This window comes from Balaenoptera ricei, chromosome 4, assembly GCF_028023285.1.
Source record: "Balaenoptera ricei isolate mBalRic1 chromosome 4, mBalRic1.hap2, whole genome shotgun sequence".
Lineage (NCBI taxonomy): Eukaryota > Metazoa > Chordata > Mammalia > Artiodactyla > Balaenopteridae > Balaenoptera > Balaenoptera ricei.
The window spans coordinates 86,466,186-86,484,587 of record NC_082642.1 but is presented as its reverse complement, the minus strand read 5'-3'; the positions used below and the strand labels follow the sequence as shown (position 1 = coordinate 86,484,587).

Here is an 18,402-nt window from a genome sequence, read left to right as displayed (position 1 = left end):
CTTATTCCTTCACACACACCCTGGCTGCAGCAAAGGTGATGGACTTATTCTGGATCAGCCCGTGTGTTCCTCCTTCTGATGGCTCCCTTGCTTTAGATGCTCTTTCCTATGGCCCACTTCCAGTGTAGGCCCCAGCACTCCACCTATTGAAGTCTTTTCTGTCTGTTTTCAAGGCCCTTCTCAAATGCTCCCTTCACCAAGAGGCTCTCCTGGTCGTATAGATGTAACATCCCACACAGAGCACTTTGATTATGCCAAATGAACCTGTAGTAGCTGTGTTAGCCTAGTAACTAGGGTCATGGACTGGGAGAGCTGCATTGCCATGGCCAAATACTCACTCTTCACTAATTATTTATTTTCTGTGCTGGTGTTTCCATGTCTGCTAAGTGGGGAGGATCATAATACTACTGACTACAGAGGCCATTGTAAGGATTGTGAATGTGTGTGTAAAATGCTCAGAATAGTGTCTGGTACATGGACATGTTCTGTAAGTGTTTCCTTTTCCATGGAATCTAGCTCTGTTTCTGGGTACATTCATGATTGCGAACTCACAGTGCTGCACGAGGAAGGAGGTTGCCCACAAGCCATGTGGCTGTAGAGGCACTGGGACATTTTACCATTAGAACTTCCGGAGAGATGTGAGGAAACACTGTTTCAAAGTCCTCATTCTCCTGGACCATGCTTTTGAAATGATTTTCTATTGGTTCCTAGTTTTCATAAACATTTTTTACGTTCTTAGGGAATGACTTTGCTATTCAGGTTTGGCTTAAATATTGTTACGGCGTAACCAGATCTGTTTAATGAGGTAAGTTCGTGTGCAGTTTTCCCTGAGATTCTTAATAAATTACACAGTCATCTTAACCCCACAGTGGTGTAGGAATTGCCAAGTTTATTCAGGAACCCAGCCAGAAGGAAACAGTGCAGGAATTACCAGTTAGAGGCAATAGAATGAAGCACTTCTTTCTCACTTGCCGACTAGCACTGGTATAGTTTTACCACTTCACATACAAACATTCCTCAATCCCCATAAGTTGAGATAAAGTTTAAAATCTTCTTATTTTACTATTTTCTCTGCTAAATATTTAAATGACTCCTGTTAGAGCTCTAAAATGCTACTTTTTTTGAGACATAATTTTTTATTGAGATATAATTCACATTCATAAAATCTACCCTTTTAAAAAGTATACAATTCAGTGAGTTTTGGTATATTCACAAAGTGTTGCTGCCATAACCACTATCTAATTCCAGAACATTTTCATTCCCCTAAAAAGAAACCTCATACTCCTCATATTTTGATCTTGTGATAAAATGGTTATTGACGTGGTTAGGTGTGCTGATAATTTTTAGAAATTCAGAGAACTGCATGTATGTATAATATAGTAATTAATATTACAATAGGTTACTTTTTAATGTTTATCTTAGTTATACTTTACCATTTGCTCAATGTTTTACACACACACCCACACACACTTTAGTCTTGGTCTTGTTAGGGTTTTTCATATCAGGTTGGGAATATCAGTGCCAACATTTGTGCATAGCTTGAAGGAGAGGGAGTGGACACAGTGAAGGTAAAAATAACTCTCCTTTATTGAACAGATACTGTTTCCCGGGCACTGTCCCTCATATAACAGTTTTAGGAGGTAAGTTCTATTATCATCTTTATTCTACATGTGAGCAAATGGAGGCTTCTAGAGCTTATGAAACTTGTTATCCGCAGGTGGCATAACTAGGAAAGTCCAAATCTGAACCCAGGCCCTCCAAATTCCGAGCACATGCCCTTAAACACTGTGCTCTACTGACTGCTGTTAAACTGGATGTTTAGTTTAATTATAACAACAGCCCTTGATCAGTGCTGTACGATACATTTCCCCAAGCCCTCATTCAATTCCTCCAATTACTGGATGAGAAGACCAGTTCTTGTAGGTTAAATGATCACATGGCGAGGCCAGCGCAGATGAGCAGCTAGATTTTTTTTTTTTTTCCAGAGCGGACATGGATGTGTGTTCCCCACCACCATTCTGGGACTTCTGACAGTTATCTTAGACTTCTGTTCCAGCTCCCATGATAACTAACCACATTTCATCACATTTGTTTGCATATTTGAAGCTCTACATCACTTTGAGGGTGGCAAATATGACTTGATTTATGTATGTAGTCGCTGTGCTCAAATAATGTGTCTTGAATGAATGTGTGAAAAAATCAAAAAAATGAGTCTAGACTCCTTAAGAGTTTAACCACCAGTATTTAGTGAGAGGAGACTACACAGAATAGCTTGGTTATACCTTTGGGTTTTTTTCTGCAAGTCTGTCAAAAAAGTAAACAATTCCACGTACACATTAAGTGCGATGTGTTTTGCACACAGAGGAATGCGATTTCAAATACCTTTTGAAGAGGATTAGTCACAATTTGTACCTTTGGTAAGCAAAATGAATGAGGATCTTATTAAAAGCCGATGGATTAGGGCTTTCATTAATCAAATAAATTCTGCAGCTCTGTTAGCCTCCTTCCCACCCCCGTTCCTCGTGAATAAATCTGGGAGTCCTTGTGCCCGCTCCCCTCTCCTCGGAGAGGTCCTGCCAACTCCGCATTGTCCCGCTGGATTTGCAGTCAGATGTCTTCTGCTGGCAGGCACTGTGCAGGCAATGAGTTCTTTCCCTGTATGTTGGGCACAAAAAGATCAGCATGGGAGCAGCCTCCTTTGGGACAGCTGCTCAGAGAGAATGCAGTTAGCCCGGAGCCTGCAGAAATTCCTCCACGCAGAGGGTGGCTCGTAGGAGGAGTTCAGTTTGCTAAGTACTGTCATTTGCTCAAAGAAGGTGTGTGCTCCAGAAGGAGTTTTAACCTGGAGGATCATTAAGTCTTTCAGTCAGCTGGTGAGCGGCGGTGGCTGGGCAAGTTCAATTCGTCCTGGACGCATCTGCTCCAGAAGGTCAGGGAGGAGTGGAATCACTTTTCCATGGGGGACCACTTTGAGAAGGGCCAGCAAGCTTTGCTCAATGAAGGAGAAGAGAATGAGATGGTAAGATTCTAGCCACTTTCCCCCCCTCTTTCCATTCCCACTCCCCAGCCTCCAATACTCACACGCACACACACACACACTCACACACACACACTCTTCTCTGCGATTTGATTCTGGCATTATGTAAGAAAAGGTAATGTTCAAGAAATCTTTCTTTCTCATAAATGTAACCTCTGATAGCAGAAATTTTCTAGGATGGAAAATATTGTATTCATTTTATCAAGAATGTTTTGAAGTAAAATTGAAAGGGAGAGAAGTACAATGCCCGTTCATGATATGTTTTTGAGTCTTATCAGTATAGCAAGTTCTGTTCAAAACGTCTAATAATTTCAGCAAATCCCTAATGTTGAGAGCAGTGTATTCCCTGATAGGAAGAAGTAGCACATCTACAGTGAAATAGGAGGGGAGCCGGGGTTCTGACCTTCTTCTCTGCTCACACATCTGTGTTCACAAAGACTGTTGGACAGGGAAAACATATAAAATATTAACAATTATCAGCCTACATGCATTTCTCTTTACTTCTAGAATTTTACTTGTAGCTCCCTACATAAAGATTGGTCTCAGAAAAATTTCTGGAGTTCACTGTCTCTTTTAATTTAGATGTGTTCCCATCTGAGAAACTGCAGGAAAAATCAAAGATGATTCTTATGCTCTTGCTGAAATTAAAGCTGTATTTCTCAATTACAATATAATCAAGAGAGAGTTAGGAATGTGTACTACTGTTAATAAGGCTATTCTGCTAATTGTGTAAGCATAGACTTTTATGCCAGTAATGGTGTAATTAAAACGTTAAAATGTGAAGCTCTCATTCTACAGTAACATTTTTATCTTCCTGGAATTAATATATAAATAACAAACCCAAAAGATACTTACTTAAAATGTTTTCTTGGTTAATTGCTTTAGCCCTGGCTGTTAAATTCTTTGCTCCTGAACTGGTCTTTCAAGTCTAATCTGCTTACCTGTTCCTATAGCAACAACATTTTTTTGGACCTTCAAGAGTAGACGCCTTCTGCTATCAAAGCTGAAAAAATTATAAGGGAATCAAAGTCACCCAAGTTTACGTGACTTTCTTAACCATCTCCTTACTTCTTTTGGGTTTGACCACCAAATGACAGTTGCCTTTAGGCCCTACACAAATGTCACCAGAAATGACCTTCTGACCCACGTTGGATATCATCCTTATTTCTCCAGAGTGTTTTCTCTATATTAAGAGAATGAAGAGAATTCTCTATATTAAGTTGAAAATTTGATCCTCATCTTGAATATTCTTCACCAGAAGGCAGAGTCTCCTTCCCTCTACTGATTTTTTAAATTCTCCCTCAAATCCTCAGATGGAAACACACCTACTCTTTTCCTGCACACTCATTTCTTCTCTTCCACAATTTCTCATTCAAGAGTCATGAAGAATCATCTACTTTCTGTCAAGGCTTTCCTAGTTCGAGGGAAACTACTACCCCTTCTTTAGCCTACGTATCCTAGCGAAGCAGTGTGGTTAATAGTTCATCTTCGTAACAGCATCACCCAGTCAATGCATCACAGTGTCAACTTAGTATTGCATGCAGCTGAAAGCCCAGTTAGGAGAGGGCCTTTGACAAGGAAAGGACACTGTGTTTTCTGGAGAGGAGTCATCTGGCCGGTAGTCTCAGTGGAGGTGCAACAATTAGTATGCGCTCTTGAGCTCTCCATCCTGCTCGGCCTGGAGAAACCTGGCCACCTGCCTGTTGCTGTGTCTGACACTCTGTCCCTTTTAAACTCATTACTCCATTCCCTTCTCCCAGAGCAGTAAGCTTCAAAGATTAGCAGGATATCTTAAATGTATGCCACATATATTTAGAAATTTTTAGTTTACCAATAGTTTCTTGCCTACTAGCTAACTTGGTTTTCACTACACCCTATGAGGTAGGTGCTATGCTTCCCACCTGAAAGAGGAGAAAACTGATACACTGAGAATTTGCTCACCTAAGGTTACATCAACCATGAAGACCAGGAGCCGAGACCCCACGTAGGTTAAGTTGGTAGACCTGAACATAGCCTCCTGATGCCTTCTTCAGCTTTTGCAGAGGACATAGCACTCTTAATAGGAGAACACACTTCCTCCCTCATAAAACAAAGCTTAGATGCATCTCATCTGCTTAGATTTCCCAGGATCTCTTGTGGTACATGATTTGTATTTCCTGAGTCAGTCTGTCTTGTTTGGCCTCAACATTAATCCCTTTTAGCAAATCAAGATTGTCTAGAAATGTGTCACACCAAAGTGTTTACAGTTTCTTGCTTTCTAATATACACTCTTTGGACCTTTGCAGAAGTCATTCCTCCGATGATAGAAATGACTGCAAGTTTCAAGAGAAAACAGCATTCTAGGGTTTAGCCCTCATGTCAAATAAAGAAGAACAGAATATCTCCATGCCTAATGATGCCTGGGACTATCTTCCACTCTAGAACTAATAAAACAGGAATGAAAGAGACACTCTAGGTGACCTGAAAGTAATATCCTTAAGTGCAAAATGAGATAGGAACCAATGGAAGAAAGAACTTGTTAGGAGGACAAGGCAGGAAAGAGGAGAAAGTGACCTTCTGAGAAGGTTCACCCAGATGACTGCCTCTGAAAGACCTCAAAGAGGAGACCATCTCCCAGACAGCACCATAATGGAACCAGAGACCAGGCTCTCACTAGCTTTGGGCTAGCCACTTGCCTGCTCTAGCCTCAGTTTTTGTACCTGTAAAATGGGAGCTGTCCTTCTTATTTTACCTGTCTCACAGAGCTCTTATGAGGATCAACTAAGACAGTCTATGTGGAATTGTCTGAAGAAGTATAAAATTCTGGAGAAGCATAAGCTGATGTCTATGCAAAGATAGGAGGAGTGAGGGCTTCAGCAATTAACCAAATGAATGAATACTACCCTGTCCACCCACCCACCATGAGGTCATCTCTTCTCATTAAATAATGATAAGTGAGGAATATATACTTTTATTCACAAGCTGTAGAGACCATTTATAAATGGAGAGGAGCTGAGTTACTTTATAACCTGCTTTGTAGTGCTTACTTTGGAAAACACCTACCAGTTTTAGGACTCAGTGTCCTTATTTGTAGAGGGAGAGTGTAAGATGGGCTGTGAACTCAAATTCCTTTGTATTCAGATGTTGCATATTTTTATTTTGAAAGGCCTTAGAAACACTGAGTGCTCATTTCCTTATACCATGACTGAATAAAGGTATGATTTAATTGATTCAAATTTTACTCACCATTATCTTTAGTTATACTCTAATGAGATCAGACTCCTTTTTGGGGAAGTGTTTTGTTACAGCTAGACTTGTTTTAAAAGTTGTGTTCTCTGATTTCTTTCTTTCCTAGATTTTAGCAAATAAGAAAGAAAAAAAAAACCTTGAAAATTTTTTCTGATTATAAAGGTAACATATGTTTACTATAAAAATATTGAAATGACATATAAAGTTCTAAAGAATGAAGTAAATATGATTCATGAAATTTCCACCCAGACATGATCAATATTATTATATTGGTGACTCTCCTTCCAGATTTATAAAAAATGCATATACAATCACTTTCTAATATTTTACTATATTTTAGTATTATCTATACTCTTATGATTATTTTTATCTGTTGCATCCGTATCATGGAAATACTACATAATGGTATGTTACTGTACATCTCTTCCCAACTCTGCATTCAGTGATGTCACATTAGTAGCTTGAAATGAATAATGTTGGGAGTATTTATGCCACAGAAATCAGTAAGTGCTACAGAGAACTTCTACCTGCCCCACCTGAAGGCTTGCTGTTAAATACATTCCAGCACACCACAGCTCATATTTGTTCTTCAAGACTTCCCTTTTTACCCCCATACATGTCTGAATAGAATAAGAATATTGTGTTTGGGTATCATCCATTTATTTGCACTATGCACCATGCCAAAACAAAAGACAATCACAATCTATTCTTAAAAGAATGTACACCACCTATTTACAAATACGTTTTTTTTTTTTTAAAACAAAAAATGGAGTCATTCCATTTATACTCTTTTTTGAAGCTGGCTTTTCATTACACTTAAAATATATTAGGGACATATTTTCCTTTTGATATTTACAGCTCCACATAACCATTTTAATGTTTAAATTGTGTTTGGATGGACTATGCTATACTAAGTAAATCTCTCGTGTTACTCACTTACGTCATTTCTAAATTTTTTTGGCTGTGATGGACAACTTTGTGCATGTGTTTTAAAATATTTATCAGATCATTTCCTTAGGATAAAGTCCTAGAAAAAGCACTGGTGCATTAAAGGGGATGTGTGTTTTGAATTTTGATTGATACATTGCCCTACATTGCCCAAATTGCCCTCCCTAAGATTGCGGTTGTACAGAAATATACTCTAACTAGCAGTCTTTTTTTTTTTTTTTTAATTTATTTATTATTTATTTATTATTTATTTTTGGCTGTGTTGGGTCTTTGTTTCTGTGTGAGGGCTTTCTCTAGTTGCGGCAAGCGGGGGCCACTCTTCATTGCGATGCGCGGGACTCTCACTATCGTGGCCTCTCTTGTTGCAGAGCACAGGCTCCAGACGCGCAGGCTCAGTAGTTGTGGCTCCTGGGCCTAGTTGCTCCGCAGCATGTGGGATCTTCCCAGATCAGGGCTCGAACCCGTGTCCCCTGCATTGGCAAGCAGATTCTCAACCACTGCGCCACCAGGGAAGCCCCCTAGCAGTCTGTTTTTGAGAATACTTGATTTCTCTACCATACTTGCCAATGTTGAGCATTATCAGTATTTTTGACTTTGGCTCATCTGGAATGTGAAAATGATACTTTATGGCGGAATTATTTTTCATTTCCTTAATTTGAAATTGATCACATCGCTATACGTTTCTTAGCATTTTTTCTTTACTAGAATATATTAATGCTATCACTGATGTTATATCAACCAGTAGACTGGGTAACTAAAAACTAGTGAATGTGGAAAAGCAAGAGAAACTCTTTTTGAACTTCCAAGTCATTTGTGGGAACAGCAAGAAGTTAGTGCCACGGGCACACAGTATAGCAGCAGGGTGGTGTGTGGCCTTTGCCACATTGGAAGTCCTGTTGCGCCTTCAGCGTGAGCTAGGGGCATCTGTCCTCTGCAATTATTTGGCTCACTTTGATAGCTGATGTTGGCCTTTTCTTCCTTAACACCAGGGAGCAAAAGCACCTCCCCCCACCTCAATAGCCACTTATTTATTATTCTGCATGAGCACCTCCGAGTTGGTTGCCAATGTTAACTAGTGAACCCACAGATCTCATAGTGGAGGAATTGTGTTCGGACTGAGACATTTTGTCAGTTGAAATGTTCAGGAAGCTGGGCCACTGGCCAAGTCTAGGGTCTTTATTCTTGATTCATTGCTGCAGAACTCCCATGAAGTCAACTCATCTTTGATTGAAACTCTTGAAAAGTACGATTTAATGGCTTCTTGAGAAGAGGGGCCCTGCTTGGTTCACCTTTCTATGGCCTCCTTCTCCCCTTTCCCACTCCCACCCAGAATTTAGCACAGTTCTTGGCACAAACACTCAGGGCATATCCGATGGCACAATTGCAAGCCCCATTAACCTGCAATTTTGCATTCTGAGAAGAACAGGGAGGTAACAAGGCTCAAAGGCTGCAACAGTTTGAGAAATTTAAAGAGAAATTTAGGAAATTTTATGTTATTTATTGGGGATTGTCAATCATTTTGTGAATTTATCAATTGACTGCTCTCTCCCTCAGGCATAAACAAAGCTTATTCTTCAGAGTTAATTAGCCATGCTACACTATTTTTCTGTGAGATACCTTATTCTACCCTTTCATCCGTTCACGTATAAACTCAACAAATATTTACCAAACCCTTACTCTGTACCAGGAGTCCTCTGTGCTAACCAAAGAGGATTTCGAGTGAATAGCAAACAGTTTCTATTTTCAAGGATTTCACAGTAGAGTCGGCAGGACCGAGTATGTAATTTGTGGGGTCAAGTACAAAATGAAAATGAGGTATCCCTGGTTCAAGAATTATTAAGAACTTCAAGATCACTGTAGCAGAGCATCCTTCCAAAAGCAGGGCCTTGTGTGACTGCACAAGACACACACTCATGAAGCTGTCCTACAGTTGGGGGAACCAGGGATGCAAATGTAATGAAAGTGTGCTGAAATAGGTATCATTGTGGGACTTATGCATACAGAGCTGTGGGAGCACAGAAGAAGTAGCAACTCTGTCAAAGAACACTCCAAGGGGAAAGATGGCATTTAATTTCCCTGGAGGGGCCAGCCTTTGAAGGACTGTATAAGACATCCTAATGAGTATACATTTTATCTTTTCCAATGATTCCCAAACGTTGGTCCATGAAAAAACCATACCAGAATCAAGTTGGGGAGTACAAAAAAATAGATTCCTGGGTCCCCATTCCAGGCCTACTAAATTAGAATCTTTGACGGTTGAGTTGGACTTGGTCAGAAAGATGTGATGCCAACCTGATGGAAGCAATGGGGAAGCTACTGAAAAATTTGAAACAGGGAATGATACGGTAGGATTTGCCTTTCCAAAGGATGTTACGTCAGGGGATGAGGAAGTTTGGTTGGAGGAGGCAAGACAAGGAAGGAGTGTTTGAAATAGTCCAGGTGAGAGATTCAGGATGCTGAGTGAAGAATGGATTTAAGAGATATTTAAAAATTAGAATTAAAAAGACTTCATGATCCATAGACTGTGGTATAAGAGAGAAGGGGTGAACAGGATGAGTAATTATTAAGGAAGGCTTTAAGGTTCCTACTTTGTCCAATGGGAGAACATGATGCTACCACTTAATCCCATAGGGAAAAGTAGGAACAGGTTGGGAGCGGGGATGGCAATAGTCACAGCAAATACTTATATGGCCGTTGATCTGGACTAAGAACTTTACATATAGTAACTTATTTAACCCTCTCAGCAACCCTAGGAGGGATGAGCATCTCTCTTCTACCAATGAGGAAACTGAGGCACAGAGAGATTAAATGACATGCACAGGTTCATCTGGCTAAGTAAATGGAAGGCTATAGCCTAAGTTTGTGCTTTAAACATGATAATTTGCTGCCTCTTGGTTTTGCTTAATTTTGGATGCACTACTTCAGTTGTTAATGGTTGCAAAGCAGCAGGGCATAATTGAAAGAAACACAACATTAAGAGTCTGGAGACCAGCACTGTGGTGTTGGCTCTGCCATTATTAAAGTAGATCATGGTCATCTCTCTTTGATTTCACCTCATTTACAAGATGGAGATAATAATACCTTACCAGTTTGAACCAGAGACCAATGCAGATGGTTTCTTGGTGTACTCTCCAGCACACATACAAAATATGGTTTAAAAAGTTTTAAAACACGTGGATAAAATCTCTGTGAAACATCTTAAGAAATTTAAGTGATACTCCTGATTTTTTCAAAGTGCTGTGAGATTTTTTTAGTCATGGAAAGGAGAACATATCTGGAGACATTACATTAAGTGGGAGATGGAAATTTATGGCAGTTGCTGTATTAATTACTCAATGAATAAAGGAATAAGGAGTAAATCTATTCATAAAAAATTAACCAGTGCTAAACCCTACAGCTCCCTCAGGCCCACAGAAGACACAGAGCACAGGCACTTAGCCTTCAAAAGAATTGGTGATATGGTGATATGTCCAGAGGAAATTCATTCCTGGGCACCAGTTTCAAGACTCTGTGACTATTTCAAAGCCTCTTGAAGACTAGCCAGAGTGAGAGCATGTATCTAAATGGGCTACAGCTATTTCTAGATGCCCATCATGTAAACCTTGGTGAGTTGCCTGAAACCACAGCTGGGTAGAGTTGGAAGGCAGCTCAGAACATCGCCTCCTCAAATCCATCCTCACCCTGAGGCTACTTTTATGTACAATGAGCACAGTTATGCCCTAGATGCCCCCTCAGAAAAAGAACAGAAAGAGGCCCAAATGGACTGGGTGATTTCCAGAGAAATATTATGTCCCTCAGGCCAGAACACTTTCTGATTTTAGTGGTTGCACACACAGGGCTCTGGCTGAGACTATAATCACCTTAGCATTTCCAGAATCTTCTTGGGGGAACCATGGCTGCAGGATTTTGAATCTCTGGTACTCCAGTCTCAGGATCAGTACAAAGAAGATGATATTGTGAGGAAAGGTCAATTTTTGAGGCCAGGTCAAAAACAAAAGCATCCAAGAATGCAGTTTGGGTAGATAAGTTGTTCCTTCTACTTGCTTTTAATGGAAGAATAAGGTTGAATTTTATGGCATACATTTACCTTCAAGTTTTCTCTCCTTCAGCTTGGAATCACCAAGCACGATAAGGATCTTTCAGCTTGGAGGCCACGTCACACTGTGCAGGTCTTTCCTTTAGTCAATTCCAAGAGACAATTTTTTACTTTCCATTTTCTTTCATCATCAAAATGTGGTCTTCTTGCTCTTCCCAGAATATATGATATACTTTCTCTGCCAGGGTGGTATCTTCACCCTAATATCTGGCCATCAGAGCCCTGCCCCTCCATCAGAACTCGTCTCAAATCTGACTTCCTTCTTTAAGCCATCTGGGAGCCCCTGGGTCACACTTGGTCCCTTCCTTGTCTGGAGTGGATTTGAAAGCCTACTATAGCAATTTTCACTGGATTCTGTAGTAGAGTCATGTGTTTATCTTTCTCTCTCAACAGATTGCGAATTAGTAGGGGCGGGTACTGCATCTTATTTCATGTCTATATCTCACACATAACATTGAAGTTATTTAATATATTTCTGATAAGATAGATTCAAGATTTTATGCAAATATTAGAAGAGTTTTTCTCTTCTTTCCTGACTCAATTGAGTTGTTAATCTGAATTTTACAAAAACAAGTACTGAGAAATTATGTAATCTGTCCAAATCTGAAAGTTAAGAAGCAGCAAAAACAGATCTTGAACCTTGGCAGGTTGATTCCAAATCTCCTGCTGTAACTCCAGTAGTTTCCTGGCTACTATTACTGCTACCACCCCTACTAATACCACTATCTCTACTACTACTATCACTACCCACGACTATCACTACTACCACTACTACCACCACCACTACTACAGCTACAAAATAAGCCCAACACAGTGTGTATTAGTTTAGCAGCTATGTTATATTTAGGGCTCATTTTGAGTTTGTGAGAAAACCTCCAGGTCTCTTTTATAAAAGTCATAGCTTTCTGATCTTTTGGGCATGAAAGTGAACAAGGGCACAGGTACTGGAATCAGGTCACCTGGATTCCCCTTCAGTTTTCAGCCATCCGTGCCTGCCTGCATCACAGAAGTGGTCTCTCTTCATGCTCTTGTCCCTCCACCAGTGTGTCCTCCTTGGCTTGTTACTCAGTGCTAGGCTTTTAGTAGGGGCAGAGAAGGTAATCCTAGCCAGTCCTTTTGTGTTTGGGCTTCAGAGAGTGGTGCTTTGTCAATACTCCTGTTCATCCTCTCCATGGTAGCCACCTCTGTCTTCTATCTGTCAGTGGTCTGAGATGGGAGCTTTCTGCCCCTCTGATCGCAGTTTCTTGAGCATGATTTTGTAGAATCCTGGTTTCAGGATGGTAAGTGGTAGAGGATTTTTGCTTCCGTTCTTCATCCAGCACCAATGGATTTTTGGTTGTGTCAGAGAGGATTTCCTACTTAGAAGTAACTGACCTTTGTCAACTTGGTCATACAGTACTGGTTTTCGTCCCAAACTTCACATGCGGCCTTCTGATAACTCCAGGATTACATATCCCCAGATACTAAGCCAGTGGAAAAAACAATTTGCCTTTCTTTCAATAGTCTCAGTAAAATAGATGAGCAAAAAAGACTCATCTTTTCTCACTGGCTCTGATTGGATCATCTCCTCTTTTCAAATTTATTAGTGTGGACAGGAGAATACCATGGTCTTAGTCACATGCCCGGTCCTAGAGTTGGGGTCAGAGTCAACTCTGCATAAAGCTCATCAGCAGAGGGTTGTGAAGGGAGTGGTTTGACAGAAGAAAATTGGGGTATTGGATGCTATTACCTGGACTGAAATAAATGGGGATTGGGTGGTCTAGACAAGAAAATACAAATGGACGAACAGAATTTCCAATCTGATAGTCAATAAATCATAGGTTAGCTGAACTGAACAAATAATGTTTAAAGTGGTTGGGTCCCCCTGTGATAATTTTTGCCTCAGAGAATATAAAATATGGAGCTTTGCTGAAGGTATTTTAGATATCTGTGAAGAGGTAGAAAAGAGCCTTTAAAAATATATGTTCATTTTTATTTTAAAAAATTATTTAAATTGAAGTATAGTTGATTTACAGTACTGTATTAGTCTCAGGTGTACAGCAAAGTAATTCGGTTCTCTCTCTCTGTATATATATCTTTTTTTTCCTATTCTTTCCTTTATAGGTTGTTACAATATATTGAATACTGTTCCCTGTACTATACAGTAAATCCTTGCTGTTTATTTTATATATGGTAGTGTGTATCTGTTAATCCCATACTCCTAATTTATCTCCCTTTCCCCTTTGGTAATTATGTTTGTTTTCTATGTCTGTGATTCTGTTTCTGTTTTGTAAATAAGTTCATTTTTATTATTTTTTAGATTCCACGTATGAGTGATATCATATAATATTTGTCTTTGTTTGACTTACTTCAATTAGTATGATAATCTCTAGGTCCATCCATGTTGCTATTTTTCTGATTTTAAAAGTTCATTGAATCGTATTTACTTATTACAAAACAGAAACAGACGCACAGACGTAGAGAACGAACTTATGGTTACCAGGGGGAAGGGTGAGGGGAAGAGAGAGATTGGGAGTTTGGGATTGACATGTACACACTGCTATATTTAAAATAGATAACTAACATGGACCTACTGTATAGCGCAGGGAACTCTGCTCAATATTTTGCAATAACTTAAATGGGAAAAGAATTTGAAAAAGAATAGGTACATGTATATGTATAACTGAATCACTTTGCTGTACACCTGAAACTAACAACATTGTTAATCAACTATGCCCCAGTATAAAATAAAAAATGAAATAAAATAAAATAATTTTGGTTATTAAAAAGGTTCATTTAATCATATTCAATGATTAAAATATGCACAATATAGAAGTAAAAGAAGAATCACAATGATGCCATCACCCAAGGCAAATACCACGAGTATTTTATTTTATACATTTATATTTCAGTCTTTTTTTGTTTGTGCTTCACCTTTTTTTCAATTAAATTTGAAATCATACTGCATAATTTTATGTTGTTTCCCTTCACTTAATATTAGTACATGTACATTTTCCCCATGTTATTAAAAATACTTAAACATTAATTTAATGGCTATATAATATCATTTAATGATTACCAGATTCTTATATACATAGGTAGCTTTCTATTACTACTACTAATAATATTGTAGTGAATATCTACAATATAAATATAAATCTTGCATATAAATGCATATAAATCTTGTCTGTGTTTTGTATAAGTTAGAGGGATATTTTTAAAGACAGTCTTTCCTAGTTGCTAAAATCATACCCTTCAGGGGCGTCTGTGCATTTGTAAAGCCAGATTGGCTTTCAAAACCCCTCTCAGGAGTAGAGATCTAGACTCGTGTGGAACTGAAAGAAGGGATATGATTTTGATGCTCAGAAATGCCATGTTTCCCATTCTCCATCCCAGAAAACTATGAAGAGGAAGTGTGTAATAGAAAGTTGTGAAACTTCTATTTATTTAAAGGCTTTTCAGGCAAAAGGCATCATGTGCATATAAAGGATCAATTCTGACCGCAGCAGTCCCATGTTGCAGAGGTGAATGGGGCTATAGCAATAGACTAGGGAGGCTTCATATTTCATTTCAGGAAAGTTTTCTATGTAGCTTCCCCCTGCTGTTTCTACCCTAGGAGGAATAAATAAAAGATAGAATTCCTATTATCTTGGTATCAAATTCTATCCCCTGTGGTCACAGCTATAGTATCTGTTCTTTAATAAAGGCCTGATTATGGGACTTTCACACTATACGCAGAAAAGCCCAATCATCTTCTTTCTGAACTTTTACACAAGATCACAGAGCAGGAAAAAAATTATTTTTGAGTTTTACATCATTGAAGTAATTGCCTACAGAGGGTCCCTATATAAATTAATTGGCTAATTGAAAATAGCAAAAGATATGCAAATAAAAGTAGAATATTTTATTACCCCAAGGAAGGTATACTTTTCTACTTAATCTTTCATAGCTTATTGATCAACTATTCACTGCTATATCTCCAATGCTTAGAAAAATGCCTGGCACAAAGTAAGTGCACAATATATATTTTTGGAATAAATAAATGAATGAATGATGGATGAATGTAGCTAGTTACAGTTACATTCCAAAATGATATGAAACAGCATACAAATTGAAAGGTAAATAAGGATTAGAATTGAGATAAATAGATGCCTAGTTTTCTACACTTCATTTCACCTCAGATTCATTCCATAGAATCAGAGTCTCAGGCCAAAAGCTTCTTCAAAGTTTATCTGACCTTCTCCTGCCCCTTACCTCACCCAACTAACCTTTCCTTAAATGCCATCAGAGAAGGAAACTCAGCATAAGATAAATCATTTCCTTGTAAGACAGAGCAGGCAAGTTAAAAAACTCTATGTTGAACTGAAATACAGTTCTATTAACCTGAATTCATTAGTCTTACTTCTCTTGCCTTTTGGGGCTCCCTGTCAAAAATCGGCTTCCATTTCTACAAGTCAGGCATTTAAAAATTGTTCTTGTATGTCCTTCAGCCCCACCCCTCCAGGTATCTCTTCTCCAATCTAAAGAGTTCCTTCAATCACTCTTCATGTGGCATCGTTCTTTGAAATTTACTTCAGAAAATCTTGGAATGATAATTTAAAGAAGCTACCTTCTCTTAGTGTAATTCTCTCTTTGAAATCCACAGAGATTCTGGGATAGAGGGGCATCTACCAGGAGGAACACAGAAGTGCCACTTACTGTGTCACCAAGGTTGTTGACAATAAGGAGTTCAGACCTTTCTGTTCAGAACCAGACAGGTCTTAGATCAGTCTGATTCTGTTACCAAACTCAGGTTTGGCTCCTCGCCGGTTGAAAAATCAGTACTCAAGAGACAATTGTTGGTTGGAAAGGAAAGGTTGCTCTAATCAGGACTGGCAACCAGGGGAGAAGGTGGACTTATGCTCCAAAACCAACTCTGAAGATTCTGCTAGGCCGTGAAAACTGTTAAAGGGAAAAGGGGGAAATAATCTCAGTTAACCATTAATGGAGAGGGTGAGATTCTTTGTCATGTTTCCATTCTATGCAGGTTTGCTGACCTCTCCTGATCTTCCTTTGGATGCTATCTTGCCCGCTTGGTCCACCTGCAAATTTGCTGAGGGTTATGCTGGGGGTAAAGAGTCAGTCATTCTTTAACTACTTAATTCTTCATTCTTACTCCTTTTAATCCGGGAAAGAAATCAACAAGTTAGACAAGGCATTGTGTACATTCAGTAGAGCATAAGACAGGAGTTAGGTTAAATGTTACCTAGTGATCTCATAATAAGGTCTGAGGGAAACAGAGATGGACAAACAGAAAAGGGGCAAAAGAGCTGCTTATAATTCTTGCCTAATAATTGTAATAGTCGTAGTTATTGACTACTTACTAGGACCTATGTACTTTGATAAGCGCTTTTCATGTGATGCTTCATTTTAAATTTATAATAACCCCATTAGGTAGGTACTGTCACTACAGGTGCAAACATTAAATGTTTCTGTTGTTCTTCTATGGCAGGTGTCTGCATACTACAGATTGTGGGTGAAATCTGGCCCACTGATTGCTTTGTAAATAAAGTTTTGTTGGAAAACAGATCCTTCATTTGTTTACAGATTGTCTCTGGTTGCTTCTGCACTATAACAGCAGAACTGAATAGTTGTGAGAGAGACCGTATAGCCTACAAAGCTGAAAATGTTTTCTATGTGGTACTTTACAGAAAACATTGACTTGTTCTTTTCCTTTCCTTTCTGGTCTCATTCTTTTTTAAAAAAACTTTTGCTTTATTGCCATAGTAAAATGTTACTTGTTAAGATTGTCTACATTTTCTTTATCCACCAGTGCTCATTTAGTAGAGCTCTGAAAGGACTGGGGCTGGGTGGTGTTTAACAGTTTGGACAGGCTGTCAGTGAGGGCAGTAGATATTTACAAACTGCCATGGTGGAAAGGGCCTGTTTAGAAGCCTGGGCTCTTTCTAGCATGAATTATTCCATTAACCATTCATTTTGTGTGAGGAATTTCCCTTGTCGGGCCTCTGTTTCTTCCATCTCTAAATAGATATAGATCTGTAGGATCTGTCTGATTTAGTTTCATACCTGTCCTCATTTTGAGGTTGCCCAGATCTGTAAGAAGCTTTGCCTACTAGACATAGTTCAGCCATTTATCACCAAGAGCCAAATGGATCCTTAGACACCTCAAATCATGGAATTTCAGGTATAGAAAGTCACTCAGAAATAATCTAGTCCGACACATTCATTTTTTTGTCTTTTTTTTTTTGTAAAGATAATTGTAGATTCACATGCAGTTGTAAGAAATAATACAGAGATTCTGTGTACCCATTGGTAACATCTTGTAAAACTATAGTACAATCTCACAATCAGGAAATTGACATGGATACGATCAAGGTACAGAACATTTCCATTACCACAAGGATACTTCATTTGCCTTTTCATAGCCAAATCCATTTCCTTCTTATCTGCACTCCCTCCTTAAGTTCTGGCAAACACTAATCTGTTCTCTATTTCAATGATTTCATCATTTCAAGACTGTTATATAAATGTAGTCATACAGTATGTAAACTTTGAGATTGACTTTTTTATTCAGTGTAATTTCCTGAAATTGATCCAGGTTGTTGTGTGTATCAAGAATTCATTCTTTTTTATTGCTGAGTAGTGTTCCATGGTATTCCATGGCGCCATGTTTTATTTAACCATTCATCCATTAAAGGTCATCTGAGTTGTTTCCAGTATTTGGCTATCATGAATAAAGCTGCTATAAACATTTGTGTATAGGTTTTTGTGTGAATGTAACTTTTCATTTCTTGGGAATAAATGTTCAGGAGAGCAATTACTGGGTTGTATGGAAGTTACATGTTTAGTTTTAAAAGAAAGTACCAAATTGTTTTCCAGAGTGGCTGTACCATTTTACATTCCCATCAGCAATGTCTGAATGATTCAGGTTCTTTACATCCTCACCAGCATTTACCATTGTCACTATTTTTAATTTTAACCATTCTGATATGTATGTAGTGATATTTCACTCTGGTTTTAGTTTGCATTTCCCTAATGGCTATTGATTTTGAACATCTTTTTGTGTGCTTGTTAGCCATCTGCATCTTCATGTCTTTTGTCAATTGTCTAGTTG

At 38.7% G+C, this 18,402-nt stretch overlaps 1 protein-coding gene across 3 annotated transcripts in view; it reads left to right on the top strand.

Annotated features, from left to right (window-relative positions):
• Positions 1 to 2,761: 2,761 nt before the first annotated feature.
• ATP13A4 (ATPase 13A4) overlaps positions 2,762 to 18,402 on the top strand; it is a 141,126-nt gene continuing 125,485 nt past the window's right edge. Inside the window, exon 1 of one of the 3 annotated variants that reach the window (XM_059920783.1) lies at positions 2,762 to 3,019. In XM_059920783.1, coding sequence (XP_059776766.1) covers positions 2,957 to 3,019 — 63 coding nt within the window. In that variant the 5' untranslated portion in view covers positions 2,762 to 2,956. The remainder of the gene's footprint in view (positions 3,020 to 18,402) is intronic. The other 2 variants (XM_059920782.1, XM_059920781.1) reach the window with 2 other exon arrangements.